Below are 20,401 nucleotides of genomic sequence, written 5' to 3' on the forward strand. Positions count from 1 at the left end.
TGGGGGTGTTTTTCTGCTAAGGGGACAGGACAACTTCACCGCATCAAAGGGACGATGGACAGGGCCATGTACTGTCAAATCTTGGGTGAGAACCTCCTTCCCTCAGCCAGGGCATTGAAAATGGGTCGTGGATGGGTATTCCAGCATGACAATGACCCAAAACACACGGCCAAGGCAACAAAGGAGTGGCTCAAGAAGAAGCACATTAAGGTCCTGGAGTGGCCTAGCCAGTCTCCAGACCTTAATCCCATAGAAAATCTGTGGAGGGAGCTGAAGGTTCGAGTTGCCAAATGTCAGCCTCGAAACCGTAATGACTTGGAGAAGATCTGCAAAGAGGAGTGGGACAAAATCCCTCCTGAGATGTGTGCACCTGGTGGCTCAACTACAGAAACGTCTGACCTCTGTGATTGCCCAACTAAATCATGTTTTGCAGGGTCAAATACTTTTCCCTCATTAAATGCAAATCAATTCATAACATTTTTTACATGCATTTCTCTGGATTTTTGTTGTTGTTATTCTGTCTCTCACTGTTCAAATAAACCTACCATTACAATTATAGACTGATCATGTCTTTGTCAGTGGGCAAACGTACAAAATCAGCAGGGGATCAAATACTTGTTTCCCTCACTGTATGTGGCGGGCTATGCTCCACTTGTTAGGCCCAATCAGTTTGACTTCTTCTCAGCAATGGCTGCTTACCGTAGCAATCAATAGCTAATTTAGTTGGCGAGTTTCCAATGACACGCATGTATGTGGAGGTCATTCATATTACACCCGACTGTTGGGTCAGACACCTTTTGGCATGCATCCCCATCGCACGACTGTCTTTGGCATGCATCCCCATCGCACGACTGTCTTTGGCATGCATCCCCATCGCACGACTGTCTTTGGCATGCATCCCCATCGCACGACTGTCTTTGGCATGCATCCCCATCGCCACGACTGTCTTTTGGCATGCATCCCCATCGCACGACTGTCTTTGGCATGCATCCCCATCGCACGACTGTCTTTGGCATGCATCCCCATCGCACGACTGTCTTTGGCATGCATCCCCATCGCACGACTGTCTTTGGCATGCATCCCCATCGCACGACTGTCTTTGGCATGCATCCCCATCGCACGACTGTCTTTGGCATGCATCCCCATCGCACGACTGTCTTTAAAGCAGGGTCAGACACCTTTTGGCATGCATCCCCATCGCACGACTGTCTTTAAAGCAGGGTCAGACACCTTTTGGCATGCATCCCCATCGCACGACTGTCTTTAAAGCAGCAAACCGTCTCATATTTGACAAATCTCATTACATTATATATGTGTTTGGGTTCTACTTAACATCATGCGTAACATTTCTTCTAAACAAATCAGCGTAACAATCAGCAGGTCAGTATTGGGCCGGGACTTGGGCAGGTGCCCATATCTTCCTGGGTCTAAGGCTCGGTAGCATTACGGCATGCGTGGCTGGGTAGACGTACACAGACTTCCCAGCATAGTGTAACCAGTCATCAGCATCTGGCTCTGAGGAGCATTCCTGAGATGAGGCCTACCCCAAACCATTCAAAACAATTCCTTATTATATTCTCTCTGTCATTCAGTTAAGCCTGTACTCAATACAACTAGCCACTGAGCGGTAGGCTTGGTCATATCCAGGATGTTAATACAACTAGCCACTGAGCGGTAGGGTTGGTCATATCCAGGATGTTAATACAACTAGCCACTGAGCGGTAGGGCTTGGTCATATCCAGGATGTTAATACAACTAGCCACTGAGCGGTAGGGGTTGGTCATATCCAGGATGTTAATACAACTAGCCACTGAGCGGTAGGCTTGGTCATATCCAGGATGTTAATACAACTAGCCACTGAGCGGTAGGCTTGGTCATATCCAGGATGTTAATACAACTAGCCACTGAGCGGTAGGGTTGGTCATATCCAGGATGTTAATACAACTAGCCACTGAGCGGTAGGGTTGGTCATATCCAGGATGTTAATACAACTAGCCACTGAGCGGTAGGCTTGGTCATATCCAGGATGTTAATACAACTAGCCACTGAGCGGTAGGCTCGGTCATATCCAGGATGTTAATACAACTAGCCACTGAGCGGTAGGGTTGGTCATATCCAGGATGTTAATACAACTAGCCACTGAGCGGTAGGCTTGGTCATATCCAGGATGTTAATACAACTAGCCACTGAGCGGTAGGGTTGGTCATATCCAGGATGTTAATACAACTAGCCACTGAGCGGTAGGGTTGGTCATATCCAGGATGTTAATACAACTAGCCACTGAGCGGTAGGCTTGGTCATATCCAGGATGTTAATACAACTAGCCACTGAGCGGTAGGGTTGGTCATATCCAGGATGTTAATACAACTAGCCACTGAGCGGTAGGGTTGGTCATATCCAGGATGTTAATACAACTAGCCACTGAGCGGTAGGGTTGGTCATATCCAGGATGTTAATACAACTAGCCACTGAGCGGTAGGCTTGGTCATATCCAGGATGTTAATACAACTAGCCACTGAGCGGTAGGCTTGGTCATATCCAGGATGTTAATACAACTAGCCACTGAGCGGTAGGGTTGGTCATATCCAGGATGTTAATACAACTAGCCACTGAGCGGTAGGCTTGGTCATATCCAGGATGTTACTACAACTAGCCACTGAGCGGTAGGGGTTGGTCATATCCAGGATGTTAATACAACTAGCCACTGAGCGGTAGGGTTGGTCATATCCAGGATGTTAATACAACTAGCCACTGAGCGGTAGAGTTGGTCATATCCAGGATGTTAATACAACTAGCCACTGAGCGGTAGGGTTGGTCATATCCAGGATTGGTATGTCTGGTGCTGTATCATGGGCCAAACTGGGCCAGGAGCATCACATTAAAGCTACCTTCACATTAACTACACAATCTTTAAAATCCACAGTAATTAGACCTTCATACCTACCGATTCAAAGATGGCGACATTGTTGGCACCAATATTTCCACTAGGAGTCACCCCAAGACCTCCGATCAGCCCAGCACACAGATCACTGAAAAACACAAACACTGTAATATCCTCCTACATAAACAGATCGCAAAGGATCGAACAGGGATCAATCAGTTTCACACCCATATACAAGACAAAGTTATGAATGTGGGTGGAGCAGTTCATGTTTCGAAACCATTAGTTATATCCTGTTATTCAAGACACCATCTCACCTCAGGATGTCTCCGTACAGGTTGGGCATGACCAGCACATCAAACTGAGTGGGATCCTGCACCATCTGTAGAACAAGAGAATGGATACAGTACATAATACTACAGTTGATATGCAGCCTCGATGTAAGTCAAGGAGAAGAAGTCTAGACCTGGGTACCTACATTGAGACAGACCGTATCCAGGTACATCTCGGTGAACTTGATGTCCCTGTATTTCTCCGCCACCTCTCTGCACTTCCTCAGGAACAACCCGTCTGACATACGCCTGTCAGGAGACGGAGACAAACTCATCAACTACAACATTGCTATTAGAGATGGGCATTTGAAATAATGTCAGTGTTCCAGTACTCTCATGAAAATAATTTTGAGTACTGAAAAAAAAGTTGTAAACAGTTGTAAACTTTACAGTGAAATGCTTCCTTACGAGCCCATTCCCAACAGTGCAGAGTTAAAAAGTAAGACAAATATTAGCTAAATAAAAAAGGAACTAGTAAAACAATAACAAGGCAATATACAGGAAGTAGCAGGTAATAACATGGCTATATACAGGAAGTAGCAGGTAATAACAAGGCTATATACAGGAAGTACCAGGTAATAACATGGCTATATACAGGAAGTACCTGGTAATAACATGGCTATATACAGGAAGTACCAGGTAATAACATGGCTATATACAGGGAGTACCAGGTAATAAAATGGCTATATACAGGAAGTACCAGGTAATAAAGTGGCTTTATACAGGAAGTACCAGGTAATAAAATTGCTATATACAGGAAGTATCAGGTAATAACATGGCTTTATACAGGAAGTACCAGGTAATAACATGGCTATATACAGGAAGTACCAGGTAATAAAATGGCTATATACAGGAAGTATCAGGTAATAACATGGCTTTATACAGGAAGTATCAGGTAATAACATGGCTATATACAGGAAGTACCAGGTAATAAAATGACTATATACAGGAAGTATCAGGTAATAACATGGCTATATACAGGAAGCACCAGGTAATAAAATGGATATATACAGGAAGTACCAGGTAATAAAATTGCAATATACAGGGAGAACCAGGTAACAACATGGTTATATACAGGAAGTATCAGGTAATAACATGGCTATATACAGGAAGTACCAGGTAATAACATGGCTATATACAGGGAGTACCAGGTAATAACATGGCTATATACAGGAAGTACCAGGTACTAACATGGATATATACAGGAAGTACCAGGTAAAAACATGGCTATATACAGGAAGTACCAGGTAATAACATGGCTATATACAGGGAGAACCAGGTAATAACATGGCTATATACAGGGAGTACCAGGTAATAACATGGCTATATACATGAAGTACCAGGTAATAACATGGCTATATACAGGGAGTACCAGTACTGAGTCAATGTGCAGGGGTACGAGGTAGTTGAGGTAATATGTACATGTCGGTAGGGGTAAAAGTGACTAGTCAATCAGGATAGATAATAAACAGAGTAGCAGCAGTGTTGGTAGTTGAGGTAATATGTACATGTAGGTAGGGGTAAAAGTGACTAGTCAATCAGGATAGATAATAAACAGAGTAGCAGCAGTGTTGGTAGTTGAGGTAATATGTACATGTAGGTAGGGGTAAAAGTGACTATTCAATCAGGATAGATAATAAACAGATAGCAGCAGTGTTGGTAGTTGAGGTAATATGTACATGTAGGTAGGGGTAAAAGTGACTAGCCAATCAGGATAGATAATTAACAGAGTAGCAGCAGTGTTGGTAGTTGAGGTAATATGTACATGTCGGTAGGGGTAAAAGTGACTAGCCAATCAGGATAGATAATAAACAGAGTAGCAGCAGTGTTGGTAGTTGAGGTAATATGTACATGTAGGTAGGGGTAAAAGTGACTAGTCAATCAGGATAGATAATAAACAGAGTAGCAGCAGTGTTGGTAGTTGAGGGTAATATGTACATGTCGGTAGGGGTAAAAGTGACTAGTCAATCAGGATAGATAATAAACAGAGTAGCAGCAGTGTTGGTAGTTGAGGTAATATGTACATGTAGGTAGGGGTAAAAGTGACTAGTCAATCAGGATAGATAATAAACAGAGGAGCAGCAGTGTTGGTAGTTGAGGTAATATGTACATGTAGGTAGGGGGTAAAAGTGACTAGTCAATCAGGATAGATAATAAACAGAGGAGCAGCAGTGTTGGTAGTTGAGGTAATATGTACATGTCGGTAGGGGTAAAAGTGACTAGTCAATCAGGATAGATAATAAACAGAGTAGCAGCAGTGTTGGTAGTTGAGGTAATATGTACATGTAGGTAGGGGTAAAAGTGACTATTCAATCAGGATAGATAATAAACAGAGTAGCAGCAGTGTTGGTAGTTGAGGTAATATGTACATGTAGGTAGGGGTAAAAGTGACTAGCCAATCAGGATAGATAATAAACAGAGGAGCAGCAGTGTTGGTAGTTGAGGTAATATGTACATGTAGGTAGGGGTAAAAGTGACTAGCCAATCAGGATAGATAATAAACAGAGGAGCAGCAGTGTTGGTAGTTGAGGTAATATGTACATGTAGGTAGGGGTAAAAGTGACTAGTCAATCAGGATAGATAATAAACAGAGTAGCAGCAGCGTATGTGAAGTGTGACTGTGTGAGCGTATGTAGTGTGTGTAAGCCTCGTCTAAGCCGGGGGTGAGGGGGGGACGCTAGAGACAGAAAGCGGAGAACACCATTCGCCTCATTTTTCAGTAGAGCAACAAGACATTTTACAGACAGGAAAAGTAAGTATAGAAATACAGTAGAGAAACAAGACATTGTACAGACAGGAAGAGTAAGTATAGAAATACAGTAGAGCAACAAGACATTGTACAGACAGGAAGAGTAAGTATAGAAACAAGACTTACATAATGTTGGCCTTGTGCACGGCGGTGACGCTGGCTCGCTGGTTGTTCCTGGCATATTCAAAGGCGTACTCAGCAATTTTTCTACTGGCGTCTTCAGTGATCAGCTTGATACTCTGGACCACACCATCTACTATCTACAACAACAACCACAACAAATCAGCCTGATACTCTGGACTACACCATCTACTATCTACAACAACAACCACAACAAATCAGCCTGATACTCTGGACTACACCATCTACTATCTACAACAACCACAACAACAAATCAGCCTGATACTCTGGACCACACCATCTACTATCTACAACAACAACCACAACAAATCAGCCTGATACTCTGGACTACACCTTCTACAACAACAACCACAACAAATTAGCCTGATACTCTGGACTACACCATCTACTATCTACAACAACAACCACAACAAATCAGCCTGATACTCTGGACTACACCATCTACTATCTACAACAACAACCACAACAAATCAGCCTGATACTCTGGACTACACCTTCTACAACAACAACCACAACAAATTAGCCTGATACTCTGGACCACATCATCTACAACAACAACCACAACAACAAATCAGCCTGATACTCTGGACTAGACCATCTACTATCTACAACAACAACCACAACAAATCAGCCTGATACTCTGGACTAGACCGTCTACTATCTACAACAACAACCACAACAAATCAGCTTGATACTCTGGACCACATCATCTACTATCTACAACAACAACCACAACAAATCAGCCTGATACTCTGGACTACACCTTCTACAACAACAACCACAACAACAAATCAGCCTGATACTCTGGACCACACCATCTACTAGTGTGAGTGTTAGTTTACAAAAGGCTAAACAAATTGGGGGGGAGGAGTGGGTATGAGGGGGGGGTGGTGTGGGATTCCTTAAAATGTATTGCCTTACCTCCATAACTTGCTACATTTGCACACTCTGTATATACACTGCTCAAAAAAATAAAGGGAACACTTAAACAACACAATGTAACTCCAAGTCAATCACACTTCTGTGAAATCAAACTGTCCACTTAGGAAGCAACACTGATTGACAATACATTTCACATGCTGTTGTGCAAATGGAATAGACAACAGGTGGAAATTATAGGCAATTAGCAAGACACCCACAATAAAGGAGTGGTTCTGCAGGTGGTGACCACAGACCACTTCTCAGTTCCTATGCTTCCTGGCTGATGTTTTGGTCACTTTTGAATGCTGGCGGTGCTTTCACTCTAGTGGTAGCATGAGACGGAGTCTACAACCCACACAAGTGGCTCAGGTAGTGCAGCTCATCCAGGATGGCACATCAATGCAAGCTGTGGCAAGATGGTTTGCTGTGTCTGTCGCCACTGGCGCCCTGTGCTCTTCACAGATGAAAGCAGGTTCACACTGAGCACACGTGACAGACGTGACAGAGTCTGGAGACGCCGTGGGGAACGTTATGCTGCCTGCAACATCCTCCAGCATGACCGGTTTGGCGGTGGGTCAGTCATGGTGTGGGGTGGCATTTCTTTGGGGGGCCGCACAGCCCTCCATGTGCTCGCCAGAGGTAGCCTGACTGCCATTAGGTACCGAGATGAGATCCTCAGACCCCTTGTGAGACCATATGCTGGTGCGGTTGGCCCTGGGTTCCTCCTAATGCAAGACAATGCTAGACCTCATGTGGCTGGAGTGTGTCAGCAGTTCCTGCAAGAGGAAGGCATTGATGCTATGGACTGGCCCGCCCGTTCCCCAGACCTGAATCCAATTGAGCACATCTGGGACATCATGTCTCGCTCCATCCACCAACGCCACGTTGCACCACAGACTGTCCAGGAGTTGGCGGATGCTTTAGTCCAGGTCTGGGAGGAGATCCCTCAAGAGACCATCCGCCACCTCATCAGGAGCACGCCCAGGCATTGTAGGGAGGTCATACAGGCACGTGGAGGCCACACACACTACTGAGCCTCATTTTGACTTGTTTTAAGGACATTACATCAAAGTTGGATCAGCCTGTAGTGTGGTTTTCCACTTTAATTTTGAGGGTGACTCCAAATCCAGACCTCCATGGGTTGATAAATTTGATTTCCATTGATAATTTTGGTGTGATTTTGTTGTCAGCACATTCAACTATGTCAAGAAAAAAGTATTTAATAAGATTATTTCATTCATTCAGATCTAGGATGTGTTATTTTAGTGTTCCCTTTATTTTTTTGAGCAGTGTATATTTTCTGTTGTATTTTTGACTTTATGTTTTGTTTTACCCCATATGCAACTCTGTGTTGTTGTTTTTATCGCACTGCTTTGCTTTATCTTGGCCAGGTCGCAGTTGTAAATGAGAACTTGTTCTCAACTGGCTTCTTACCTGGTTAAATAAAGGTTAAATAAAAATAAAAATACTCTTTGAAGAGGCGGGGTTTCAGATGTTTTCAGAACATGGCCAGGGACTCTGCTGTCCTTAACTTCAGGGGGAAGCTGGTTCCATCATTGGGGTGCTAGGACAGAGAAGGGCTTGGACTGGGCTGAGTGGGAGCTGCCCTGCCGTAGGGGTGGGACGGCCAAGAGACCAGAGGTGGCAGACTGAGGGGGAGCTGCCCTGCCGTAGGGGTGGGACGGCCAAGAGACCAGAGGTGGCAGACTGAGCGCAAGCTGCCCTGCCGTAGGGGTGGGACGGCCAAGAGACCAGAGGTCGCAGACTGAGCGCAAGCTGCCCTGCCGTAGGGGTGGGACGGCCAAGAGACCAGAGGTCGCAGAACGGAGTGCTCGGGTTGGGTTGTAGGGTTTGAGCATAGCCTGAAGGTAGGGAGCAGAAGTTCCTGGATTATGACCTGCACCGCTTCCTGTGTGAGGTAGTGGGGTACTCACCACCTCTGGTCTCTACGGATGTTGTAGAGCATGAACCTGCAGGAGCGAGTCACTCCTTTGATATTTGCAGAGAACAACAAGGTGTCCTTTGCACTCTGGGAGTGGGACACCGTGGAGTTGTCAACCGTGATGGAGAGGTCTTGGAGCAGGCAGGCCTTCCCCGGGAGGAAGCAGCTCAGTCTTGTCGAGGTTGAGCTTGAGGTGGTGGGTGGGGCTGTTGCGTTGACCATATTACCGCCACACCGGCGTTCAAGAGCCATGAAAGCAGTCAAATTCCATGCTGCTGTCCCGTGGGAGGTGAGGGTCAAGAGACCAGAGGAGGCAGAACGGAGTGCTGGGGTAGGTAAGTACCATGGTCTTGTAGTGGATGTGAGCTTAGACTGGAAGCCAGTGGAGTGTGCAGAGGAGTGGGGTGACATAGGAGAACTTGGGAAGGTTGAACACCAGGTCGGCTGCAGCGTTCTGGATAAGTTGCAGGGGTTTGATGGCACAAGCGGGGAGCCCAGCCAACAGCGAGTTGCAGTAATCCAGACTGGAGAGGACAAGTACCTGGATTAGGACCGCTTCCTGTGTGAGGTAGGGTCGTACTCTACGGATGTTGTAGACCATGAACCTGCAGGAGCGGGTCACTGCTCTGATGTTTGCAGAGAACGACAGGGTGTTGTCCAGGGTCACGCCAAGGTTCTTTGCACTCTGGGAGGGGGACACAGTGGATTTGTCAACCGTGATGGAGAGGTCTTGGGAGGAAGAGCAGCTCAGACTTGTCGAGGTTGAGCTCGAGGAGGTGGGCCGACATCCAAGCTGAGATATCTGCCAGGCATGCATGCAGAATTGCGTATCACCACCTGGGTGTTAGAAGGGGGAAGGAGAAAAGTAGTTGAGTGTCATCTGCATAGCAATGATAGGAGAGACCATTTGAGGATATGACAGAGCAGAGTGACTTGGTGTATAGAGGGAAGAGGAGAGGGCCTAGAACCGAGTCCAGGGGAACACCAGTAGTGAGAGTATGTGGTGCAGACACAGATCCTCTCCACGTCACCTGGTAGGAGCGGCCTGGCAGGTAGGATGCAATCCAAGAGTGTGCAGAGCCTGAGAGGGTGGAGAGGAGGATCTGATGGTACACGGTGTCGAAGGCAGCGGATAGATCTAAGAGGATGAGAACAGAGGAGAGAGAGTCAGCTTTGGAAGTGCGGAGAGCCTCCGTGACACAGAGGAGAGCAGTCTCGGTTGACAGACCCGTCTTGAAGCCTGACTGGTTAGGGTCATATCCAAGATGGCGTAGTCGTGCAGTCCTGTTTTTGTCGTGTGTCTGTAAATAGCCTGTAAATACCCTGTTTTTTTGTATTTTTCGTACATATTTCCCTATCAGACTTTTCATCCTTCTACAAAATATACTTTCCTGCAACCCGCCTTACTCAATGTGGAACGGATTCTATTATTGACTTACCTTTTATCTAGAATCTCCAGTTGAAACTAGCTAGCCAGCTAACTAGCTACTTGCTATTAGCAACAGTTAGCGGTATTTCACCCAGAACATTGGATTTTTCTGCCGGAATAATTTAATCACTGGACATTAATCACCGGATCGCAACTAGCTAGCCGCAACCGAATGGATGTTGCTATTTGGCTAATCACCACTGCCCCTGATGCAAGCACCAGTTAGCCTCGAGCTAGCCTAGAGCCAGGCCCACATCCCGGCTATCTACCTCTTGGTCTACCGGACGGGAGTAGCCAGCTAACTAGCTACTTGCTATTAGCTACCGTTAGCGGTTTTTCACCATTGTCCGTGGCCTGCACCACCTACCAGCCAGCTCTAGCCTGGACTATTATTCGGCCAGTCTGCACAGCGCGTTATCGACCCAGAACATATCAGTTTTTCTGCCGGAATCACTGAATCACTGGACCTTTAACTCCGGATTCATCGCTACCAGCTAGCTGCAACAAAATGGACGTTGTGGTTTGGCTAATCATCCTGAGCTAGGCCCATCTCCCGGCTATCTACCTCTCTGTCAACCGGACGGGACCACCTAGTGTTGAAACGGAGTCCACCGATCCTACACAACTGGTCTGCCGACGAAATCATCTGATGTGGTTAGAACAGGCTTCCCGTTACGACGTCGACCACGAAGATTCCATCTGCTAGCCCCGGCCCGCTAGCACACGCTAGCCGTGGCCTCTTGCTCGCTAGTGCTTTAGCAGCCCCGAACTACCTCCGAACTATCCTATTGCTGTTCACCAGACCTTATGATAACTCAGCTATACAGCTGATGCCTGCTGGACTGTTCCTTTATACGGTACCGCATCCTGTTTATGTTTAGCCTCAGGCCAAACTGTGTCGTCATTACCAGCTGTTGTCTTAGCTCTCAAATTACACCTGTGATTGCTTTATGCCTCTCTCCCATGTCAATAGGGTGGCAGGTAGCTTAGTGGGTAAGAGCGTTGTGCCAGTAACCGAAAGGTTGCTGGTTCTAATCCCTGAGCCGACTAGGTGAAAAATCTGTCGATGTGCCCTTAAGCAAGGCACTTAACCCTAATTGCCCCTGTAAGTCGCTCTGGATAAGAGCGTCTGCTAAATGACAAAAAAATAAAAAATAAATAAAAAATCAATATGCCTTGCTTATAGCTGTTTCGGTTATTTCTAATTGTACTATTTCACTGTAGATCCCCCAGCCCAGCTAAACCTGCCTTAGATAGCTCCTTTGTCCAACCCCCATACACGCGGAGACCGACTCAATCGGTGCCTCCAGTGATGCTATCTCTTTCACTGTTACCCAACGCTTAGGTTTACCTCCACTTTACTCATATCCTTCCATATCCTTGTCTGTACATAATGCCCTGAATCTTTTCTACAACGCCCGGAAATCTGCCCCCTTTATTCTATGTACCCAACGCACTAGAAGACCTCAGTATCACTCCTACTCCCCAGGCGCTATCATTTGTTGACTTCTGTAATTGCAAAAGCCTTGGTTTCTTGCATGTTAATATCAGAAGTCTACTTCCTAAGTTTGAGTTATTCACTGCGTTAGCACACTCCGCCAACCCTGATGTTCTAGCAGTGTCTGAATCCTGGCTTAGGAAGGCCACCATAAATTCTGAAATTTCTATCCCCAACTATAACATTTTCCGTCTAGATAGAACTGCCAACTGTAGAGATAGCCTGCAGAGCTCTATCATACTATCCAGGTCTGTGCCCAAACAGTTTGAGCTTGTAATCCACCAGTCCAGAAATAAGTATCTCACTGTTGCCGCTTGCTACAGACCCCCCTCAGCCCCCAGCTGTGCCCTGGACACCATATGTGAATTGATTGCCCCCCATTTATCCTCAGAGTTCGTACTGCTTGGTGACCTAAACTGGGATATGCTTAACACCCCGGCCATTCTACAATCTAAACTAGATGCCCTCAATCTCACACAAATTATCAACGAACCTACCAGGTACAACCCTAAATCCGTAAACATGGGTACCCTCATAGATATCATCCTGACTAACTTACCCTCTAAATACACCTCCGCTGTCTTCAACCAGGATCTCAGCGATCACTGCCTCATTGCCTGCGTCCGTAACGGGTCCGCGGTCAAACGACCACCCCTCATCACTGTCAAACGCTCCCTAAAACACTTTAGCGAGCAGGCCTTCCTAATTGACCTGGCCCGGGTATCCTGGATGGATATAGATCTCATTCCGTCAGTAGAGGATGCCTGGTTGTTCTATAAAAGTGCTTTCCTCTCAATCTTAAATAAACATGCCCCATTCAAAAAATACAGAACTAAGAACAGATATAGCCCCTGGTTCTCCTCAGACTTGACTGCCCTTGACCAGCACAAAAACATCCTGTGGCGTACTGCATTAGCATCAAATAGCCCCCGCGATATGCAACTTTTCAGGGAAGTTAGGAACCAATATACACAAGCAGTCAGGAAAGCAAAGGCTAACTTTTTCAAACAGAAATTTGCATCCTGTAGCACTAACTCCAAAACGTTTTGCGACACTGTAAAGTCCATGGAGAATAAGAGCACTTCCTCCCAGCTGCCCACTGCACTGAGGCTAGGAAACACTATCACCACCGATAAATCTACAATAATGAGAATTTCAACAAGCATTTTGCTACGGCTGGCCATGCTTTCCACCAGGCTACCACTACCCCGGCCACCAACTCTGCAACTTGCCCATGCCCCCCCCCGCTTCTCCTTCAAACAAATTCAGACAGCTGATGTTCTGAAAGAGCTGCAAAATCTGGACCCCTACAAATCATCTGGGCTAGACAATCTGGACCCTTTCTTTCTAAAACTAGCCGCCGAAATTGTCGCAACCCCTATTACTAGCCTGTTCAAACTCTCTTTCGTAACGTCTGAGATCCCCAGAGATTGGAAAGCTGCCGCGGTCATCCCCCTCTTCAAAGGGGGTGACACTCTCTAGATCCAAACTGTTACAGACCTATATCCATCCTGCCCTGCCTTTCGAAAGTATTTGAAAGCCAAGTTAACAAACATATCACCGACCATTTGGAATCCCACCGTACCTTCTCCGCTATGCAATCCGGTTTCCGAGCTGGTCATGGGTGCACTTCAGCCACGCTCAAGGTACTAAACGATATTATAACCGCGATCGATAATAGACAGTACTGTGCAGCCGTCTTCATCGACCTGGCCAAGGCTTTCGACTGTAAACCACCGCATTCTTATTGGCAGACTAAATAGCCTTGGTTTCTCAAATGACTGCCTCGCCTGGTTCACCAACTACTTCTCAGATAGAGTTCAATGTGTCAAATCGGAGGGCCTGTTGTCTGGACCTATGGCAGTCTCTATGGGGGTGCCACAGGGTTCAATTCTTGGGCCGACTCTTTTCTCTGTGTATATCAATGATGTCGCTCTTGCTGCTGGTGACTCTCAGATCCACCTCTACGCAGATGACACCATTTTGTATACATCTGGCCCTTCATTGGACACTGTGTTAACAAACCTCCAAACGAGCTTCAATGCCATACAACACTCCTTCAGTAGCCTCCAACTGCTCTTAAACACTAGTAAAACTAAATGCATGCTCTTCAATCGAACGCTGCTGGCACCCGCCCACCCGACTAGAATCAATACTCTCGACGGGTCTGACCTAGAGTATGTGGACAACTACAAATACCTAGGTGTCTGGCTAGACTGTAAACTCTCCTTCCAGACTCACATTAAGAATCTCCAATCCAAAGTTAAATCTAGAATCGGTTTCCTATTTCGCAACAAAGCCTCCTTCACTCATGCTGCCAAACATGCCCTCGTAAAACTGACTATCCTACCGACCCTTGACTTCGGCGATGTCATTTACAAAATAGCCTCCAACACTCTACTCAGCAAATTGGATGTAGTCTATCACAGTGCCATCCGTTTTGTCTCCAAAGCCCCATACACTACCCACCACTGTGACCTGTACGCTCTTGTTGGCTGGTCCTCACTACATATTCGTCGCCAAACCCACTGGCTCCAGGCCATCTATAAATCACTGCTAGGCAAATCCCCGCCTTATCTTAGCTCATTGGTCACCATAGCAGCACCCACCCGTAGTCTGCGCTCCAGCAGGTATATCTCACTGGTCATCCCCAAAGCCAACACCTCCTTTGGCCGCCATTCCTTCCAGTTCTCTGCTGCAAATGACTGGAACGAATTGCAAAAATCTCTGAAGCTGTAGACTCTTATCTCCCTCACTAACTTTAAGCATCAGTTGTCAGAGCACCTTACCGATCACTGCACCTGTACACAGCCCATCTGAAATTAGCCCACCCAACTACCTCATCCCCATATTGTTATTTATTTTGCTCTTTTGCACCCCAGTATCTCTATTTGCACATAATCTCTTGCACATCTAGCATTCCAGTGTTAATACTAATTGTAATTATTTTGCACTATAGCCTATTTATTGCCTTACCTCCATAACTTACTACATTTGCACACACTGTATATATATTTTCTGTTGTATTTTTTGACTTTATGTTTTGTTTACCCCATATGTAACTCTGTGTTGTTGTTTTTATCGCACTGCTTTGCTTTATCTTGGCCAGGTCGCAGTTGTAAATGAGAACTTCTTCTCAACTGGCTTACCTGGTTAAATAAAGGTTAAATAAAAATAAAATGAATAAAAGGTCAAGAAGATGGTTCTGAGAGAGATAACGAGAAAGTTGATCAGAGACAGTACGCTCAAGTGTTTTGGTACCAGTCTGAAGTTTTTGAGGTCAGAGGGGTTGAGTGTTGGTTTCTTGAGGAGGGGCGCGACTCTGGCCATTTTGAAGTCAGCAAAACAAATCAGCCTGATACTCTGGACCACACCATCTACAACAACAACCACAACAAATCAGCCTGATACTCTGGACTACACCATCTACTACAACAGCAACATCCTGATACTCTGGGGTACACCATCTACAACAACAAAATCAGCCTGTTACTCTGGCCTACACCATCTAAAACAAAACAACAACTCAGCCTGATACTCTGGACTAAACCATCTACAACAACAACTCAGCCTGATACTCTGGACTAAACCATCTACAACAATAACAACTCAGCCTGATACTCTGGACTAAACCATCTACAACAATAACAACTCAGCCTGATACTCTGGACTAAACCATCTACAACAACAACAACTCAGCCTGATACTCTGGACTAAACCATCTACAACAACAACAACTCAGCCTGATACTCTGGACTAAACCATCTACAACAACAACAACTCAGCCTGATACTCTGGACTAAACCATCTACAACAACAAATCTGAGGAATATTTCAGTCTGTAATAAAGCCCTTTTTTAATATATTTTTAAAATATTATATATATCACAGGAAAGTATTCTGACCCCTTGACCTTTTGACCTTTTCCACATTTCGTTACCTTACAGCCTTATTCTAAAATGGATTAAATATATTTTTTCCCTCATCAAATCTACACACAATACCCCATACAGACGAAGCAAAAACAGGTTTTTAGAAATGTTTGCAAATGTATAAAAAATAAAAAACAGAAATACCTTATTTACATAAGTATTCAGACCCTTTGCTATGAGACTCGGAATTGAGCTCAGGTGCATCCTGTTTCCATTGATCATCCTTGAGATGTTTCTACAACTTGATTGGAGTCCTCCTGTGGTAAATTCAATTGATTGGACATGATTTGGAAAGGCACACATCTGTCTATATAAGGTCCTACAGTTGACAGTGCATGTCAGAGCAAAAACCAAGCCATGAGGTCGAAGGAATTGTCTATAGAGCTCCAAAACAGGATTGTGTCGAGGCACAGATCTGGGAAAGGGTACAAAAACATTTCTGCAGCATTGAAGGTCCCCAAGGACACAGTGGCCTCCATCATTCTTTAATGGAAGAAGTTTGGAACCACCAAGACTCTTCCTAAGAGCTGGCCGCCCGGCCAAACTGAGCAATCGGGGAGAAGGGCCTTGGTCAGGAGGTGAAGAGATGGTATGACAGAGCTCCAGAGTTCTTCTGTGGAGATGGGAGAACCTTCCAGAAGGACAACCATCTCTGCAGCACTCCACCAATCAGGCCATTATGGTAGAGTGGCTCCTCAGTAAACGGCACATGACAGCCCGCTTGGAGTTTGCCAAAAGGCACCTAAAGGACTCTCAGCCCATGAGAAACAAAATTCTCTGGTCTGATAAAACCAAGATTGAACTCTTTGGCCTGAATGCTAAGCGTCACGTCTGGTGGAAACCTGTCATCATCCCTACGGTGAAGCATGGTGGTGGCAGCATCACGCTGTGGGGATGTTTTTCAGCGGCAGGGACCGTGAGACTAGTCAGGCTTGATGGAAAGATGAACGGAGCCAAGTACAGAGAGATCCTTGATGAAAACCTGCTCCAGAGTGCTCAGGACCTCAGACTGGGGCGAAGGTTCACCTTCCAACAGGACAATGACCCTAAGCACACAGCCAAGTCAACGCAGGAGTGGCTTCGGGACAAGTCTCTGAATGTCGTTGAGGTGCCCAGCCAGAGCCAGGACTTGAACCTGATCGAACATCTCTGGAGAGACATGAAAATAGCTGTGAAGAATGGGAGAAACTCACCAAATACTGGTGAGCCAAGCTTGTAGCGTCATACCCAAGAAGACTCAAGGCTTTAATTGCTGCCAAAGGTGCTTCAACAAAAGTACTGATTAAAGGGTCACAATACTTATGTAAATGTGATTTCCTTTTTTATAGAATTGTTTTGTTTGTAAAAAAAATAATAATCTAAAAACCTGTTTTGCTTTGTCATTATGGGGTATTGTGTGTAGATTGATGAGGGGAAAAAAAACTATTTAAGCATGACATAATACATAGGGGATGTTGTCCATGGACCTCACCGTGTGCTCAATACCACTGTACTCTCCCTCAGTGTTCTCTCTGATGGTGACCAGGTCCACGTCGTTGTAGGGGGTCTTGTAGCCCTCGATGGACATGCAGGGACGCACGTTGGCATACAGGTCAAAGGTCTTCCTCAGCAGCAGGTTCATTGAGGGGTGGCCGGCCGCGATGGGCGTCTTCAGAGGGCCTGCGGGTCAACTAGAGGTCAAACACCTGGCACCTGACCACCAGGGATGCACCCTATTCCCTATATAGTGCACTAGTGTTGACCAGGGCTTCCCTATATAGTGCACTAGTGTTGACCAGGGCTTCCCTATTTAGTGCACTAGTGTTGACCAGGGCTTCCCTATATAGTGCACTAGTGTTGACCAGGGCTTCCCTATATAGTGCACTAGTGTTGACCAGGGCTTCCCTATATAGTGCACTAGTGTTGACCAGGGCTTCCCTATTTAGTGCACTAGTGTTGACCAGGGCTTCCCTATATAGTGCACTAGTTTTGACCAGGGCTTCCCTATATAGTGCACTAGTGTTGACCAGGGCTTCCCTATATAGTGCACTAGTGTTGACCAGGCCTTCCCTATATAGTGCACTAGTGTTGACCAGGGCTTCCCTATATAGTGCACTAGTGTTGACCAGGGCTTCCCATATAGTGCACTAGTGTTGACCAGGGCTTCCCTATATAGTGCACTAGTGTTGACCAGGGCTTCCCCTATATAGTGCACTAGTGTTGACCAGGGCTTCCTATATAGTGCACTAGTTTTGACCAGGGCTTCCCTATATAGTGCACTAGTTTTGACCAGGGCTTCCCTATATAGTGCACTAGTGTTGACCAGGGCTTCCCTATATAGTGCACTAGTTGTGACCAGGGCTTCCCTATATAGTGCACTAGTTTTGACCAGGGCTTCCCTATATAGTGCACTAGTTTTGACCAGGGCTTCCCTATATAGTGCACTAGTGTTGACCAGGGCTTCCCTATATAGTGCACTAGTGTTGACCAGGGCTTCCCTATATAGTGCACTAGTGTTGACCAGGGCTTCCCTATTTAGTGCACTAGTTGTGACCAGGGCTTCCCTATATAGTGCACTAGTGTTGACCAGGGCTTCCCTATTTAGTGCACTAGTTGTGACCAGGGCTTCCCTATATAGTGCACTAGTGTTGACCAGGGCTTCCCTATATAGTGCACTAGTGTTGACCAGGGCTTCCCTATATAGTGCACTAGTTTTGACCAGGGCTTCCCTATATAGTGCACTAGTTTTGACCAGGGCTTCCCTATATAGTGCACTAGTGTTGACCAGGGCTTCCCTATATAGTGCACTAGTGTTGACCAGGGCTTCCCTATATAGTGCACTAGTGTTGACCAGGGCTTCCCTATTTAGTGCACTAGTTGTGACCAGGGCTTCCCTATATAGTGCACTAGTGTTGACCAGGGCTTCCCTATATAGTGCACTAGTGTTGACCAGGGCTTCCCTATATAGTGCACTAGTGTTGACCAGGGCTTCCCTATATAGTGCACTAGTTGTGACCAGGGCTTCCCTATATAGTGCACTAGTTTTGACCAGGGCTTCCCTATATAGTGCACTAGTTTTGACCAGGGCTTCCCTATATAGTGCACTAGTTGTGACCAGGGCTTCCCTATATAGTGCACTAGTGTTGACCAGGGCTTCCCTATATAGTGCACTAGTGTTGACCAGGGCTTCCCATATAGTGCACTAGTGTTGACCAGGGCTTCCCTATATAGTGGGGTGCACTAGTTGTGACCAGGGCTTCCCTATATAGTGCACTAGTGTTGACCAGGGCTTCCCTATATAGTGCACTAGTGTTGACCAGGGCTTCCCTATATAGTGCACTAGTGTTGACCAGGGCTTCCCTATATAGTGCACTAGTTGTGACCAGGGCTTCCCTATATAGTGCACTAGTTTTGACCAGGGCTTCCCTATATAGTGCACTAGTGTTGTCACGATACCAGAATTTTGAATCAGGTTTAGTATCACGATACTCTATACCATCACAATACTAAATACCAAAACGATACCAAAACTAAAAAAAGGCGTCTTAGCCAGTGACTTGATCTAGACTGATACACCCAGTTACTGCTGTTCAATCAATGGGGATCTTTTCAGTTCAATATCATTACATTTGAACATTTCTATGTAAAAAAAAACTGCCATGTATGCATTGATGAATCAATCTTACAATCAATTTGACTTGTTTGTTTTACCAATCAAAACTACATAACATAATGGTAATCATTTATTTGAATGGTAAATCTCTATTGATAAAGCCTAGGTCCACAATACAGGTGAATGCATATTCAATAGGAGTGTGGATGCATTGAGTTATAGAGCATGTTATGGCTGATTTCAAATGACAAACAATCCCAGCCAATCAGAACTGGCAGGAGAACATATTATTTTAATGTACTGATCAGCAACATTTGCATAATTATTACCTCAATTACCTCGACTAACCGGTGCCCCGCATATTGACTTTGTACCGGTACCCCTGTATATAGCCTCCCTACTGTTATTTCCCATTGATTCTGTACCGGTACCCCCTGTATATAGCCTCCCTACTGTTATTTCCCATTGATTCTGTACCGGTACCCCCTGTATATAGCCTCCCTACTGTTATTTCCCATTGATTCTGTACCGGTACCCCCTGTATATAGCCTCCCTACTGTTATTTCCCATTGATTCTGTACCGGTACCCCCTGTATATAGCCTCCCTACTGTTATTTCTCATTGACTCTGTACCGGTACCCCTGTATATAGCCTCCCTACTGTTATTTCCCATTGATTCTGTACCGGTACCCCCTGTATATAGCCTCCCTACTGTTATTTCTCATTGACTCTGTACCGGTACCCCCTGTATATAGCCTCCCTACTGTTATTACACATTGACTCTGTACCGGTACCCCCTGTATATAGCCTCCCTACTGTTATTTCCCATTGATTCTGTACCGGTACCCCCTGTATATAGCCTCCCTACTGTTATTTCTCATTGACTCTGTACCGGTACCCCCTGTATATAGCCTCCCTACTGTTATTACACATTGACTCTGTACCGGTACCCCCTGTATATAGCCTCCCTACTGTTATTTCCCA

At 45.7% G+C, this 20,401-nt stretch overlaps 1 protein-coding gene across 5 annotated transcripts in view; it reads right to left on the minus strand.

Annotated features, from left to right (window-relative positions):
* The window catches only part of idh3a (isocitrate dehydrogenase (NAD(+)) 3 catalytic subunit alpha), a 34,929-nt gene that overhangs the window by 6,274 nt on the left and 8,254 nt on the right, over window positions 1-20,401 (minus strand). For all 5 annotated transcript variants that reach the window (XM_045215855.1, XM_041836730.2, XM_041836733.2 and 2 more), the window contains 5 exons: window positions 17,297-17,484; window positions 6,089-6,222; window positions 3,360-3,462; window positions 3,199-3,263; window positions 2,945-3,029 (listed from right to left, as the gene is read on the minus strand). In XM_045215855.1, coding sequence (XP_045071790.1) covers window positions 2,945-3,029; window positions 3,199-3,263; window positions 3,360-3,462; window positions 6,089-6,222; window positions 17,297-17,484 — 575 coding nt within the window. The remainder of the gene's footprint in view (window positions 1-2,944; window positions 3,030-3,198; window positions 3,264-3,359; window positions 3,463-6,088; window positions 6,223-17,296; window positions 17,485-20,401) is intronic.

The sequence above is a fragment of the Coregonus clupeaformis genome, unplaced genomic scaffold (assembly GCF_020615455.1).
Source record: "Coregonus clupeaformis isolate EN_2021a unplaced genomic scaffold, ASM2061545v1 scaf0536, whole genome shotgun sequence".
In the NCBI taxonomy this organism is placed as follows: Eukaryota; Metazoa; Chordata; class Actinopteri; order Salmoniformes; family Salmonidae; genus Coregonus; species Coregonus clupeaformis.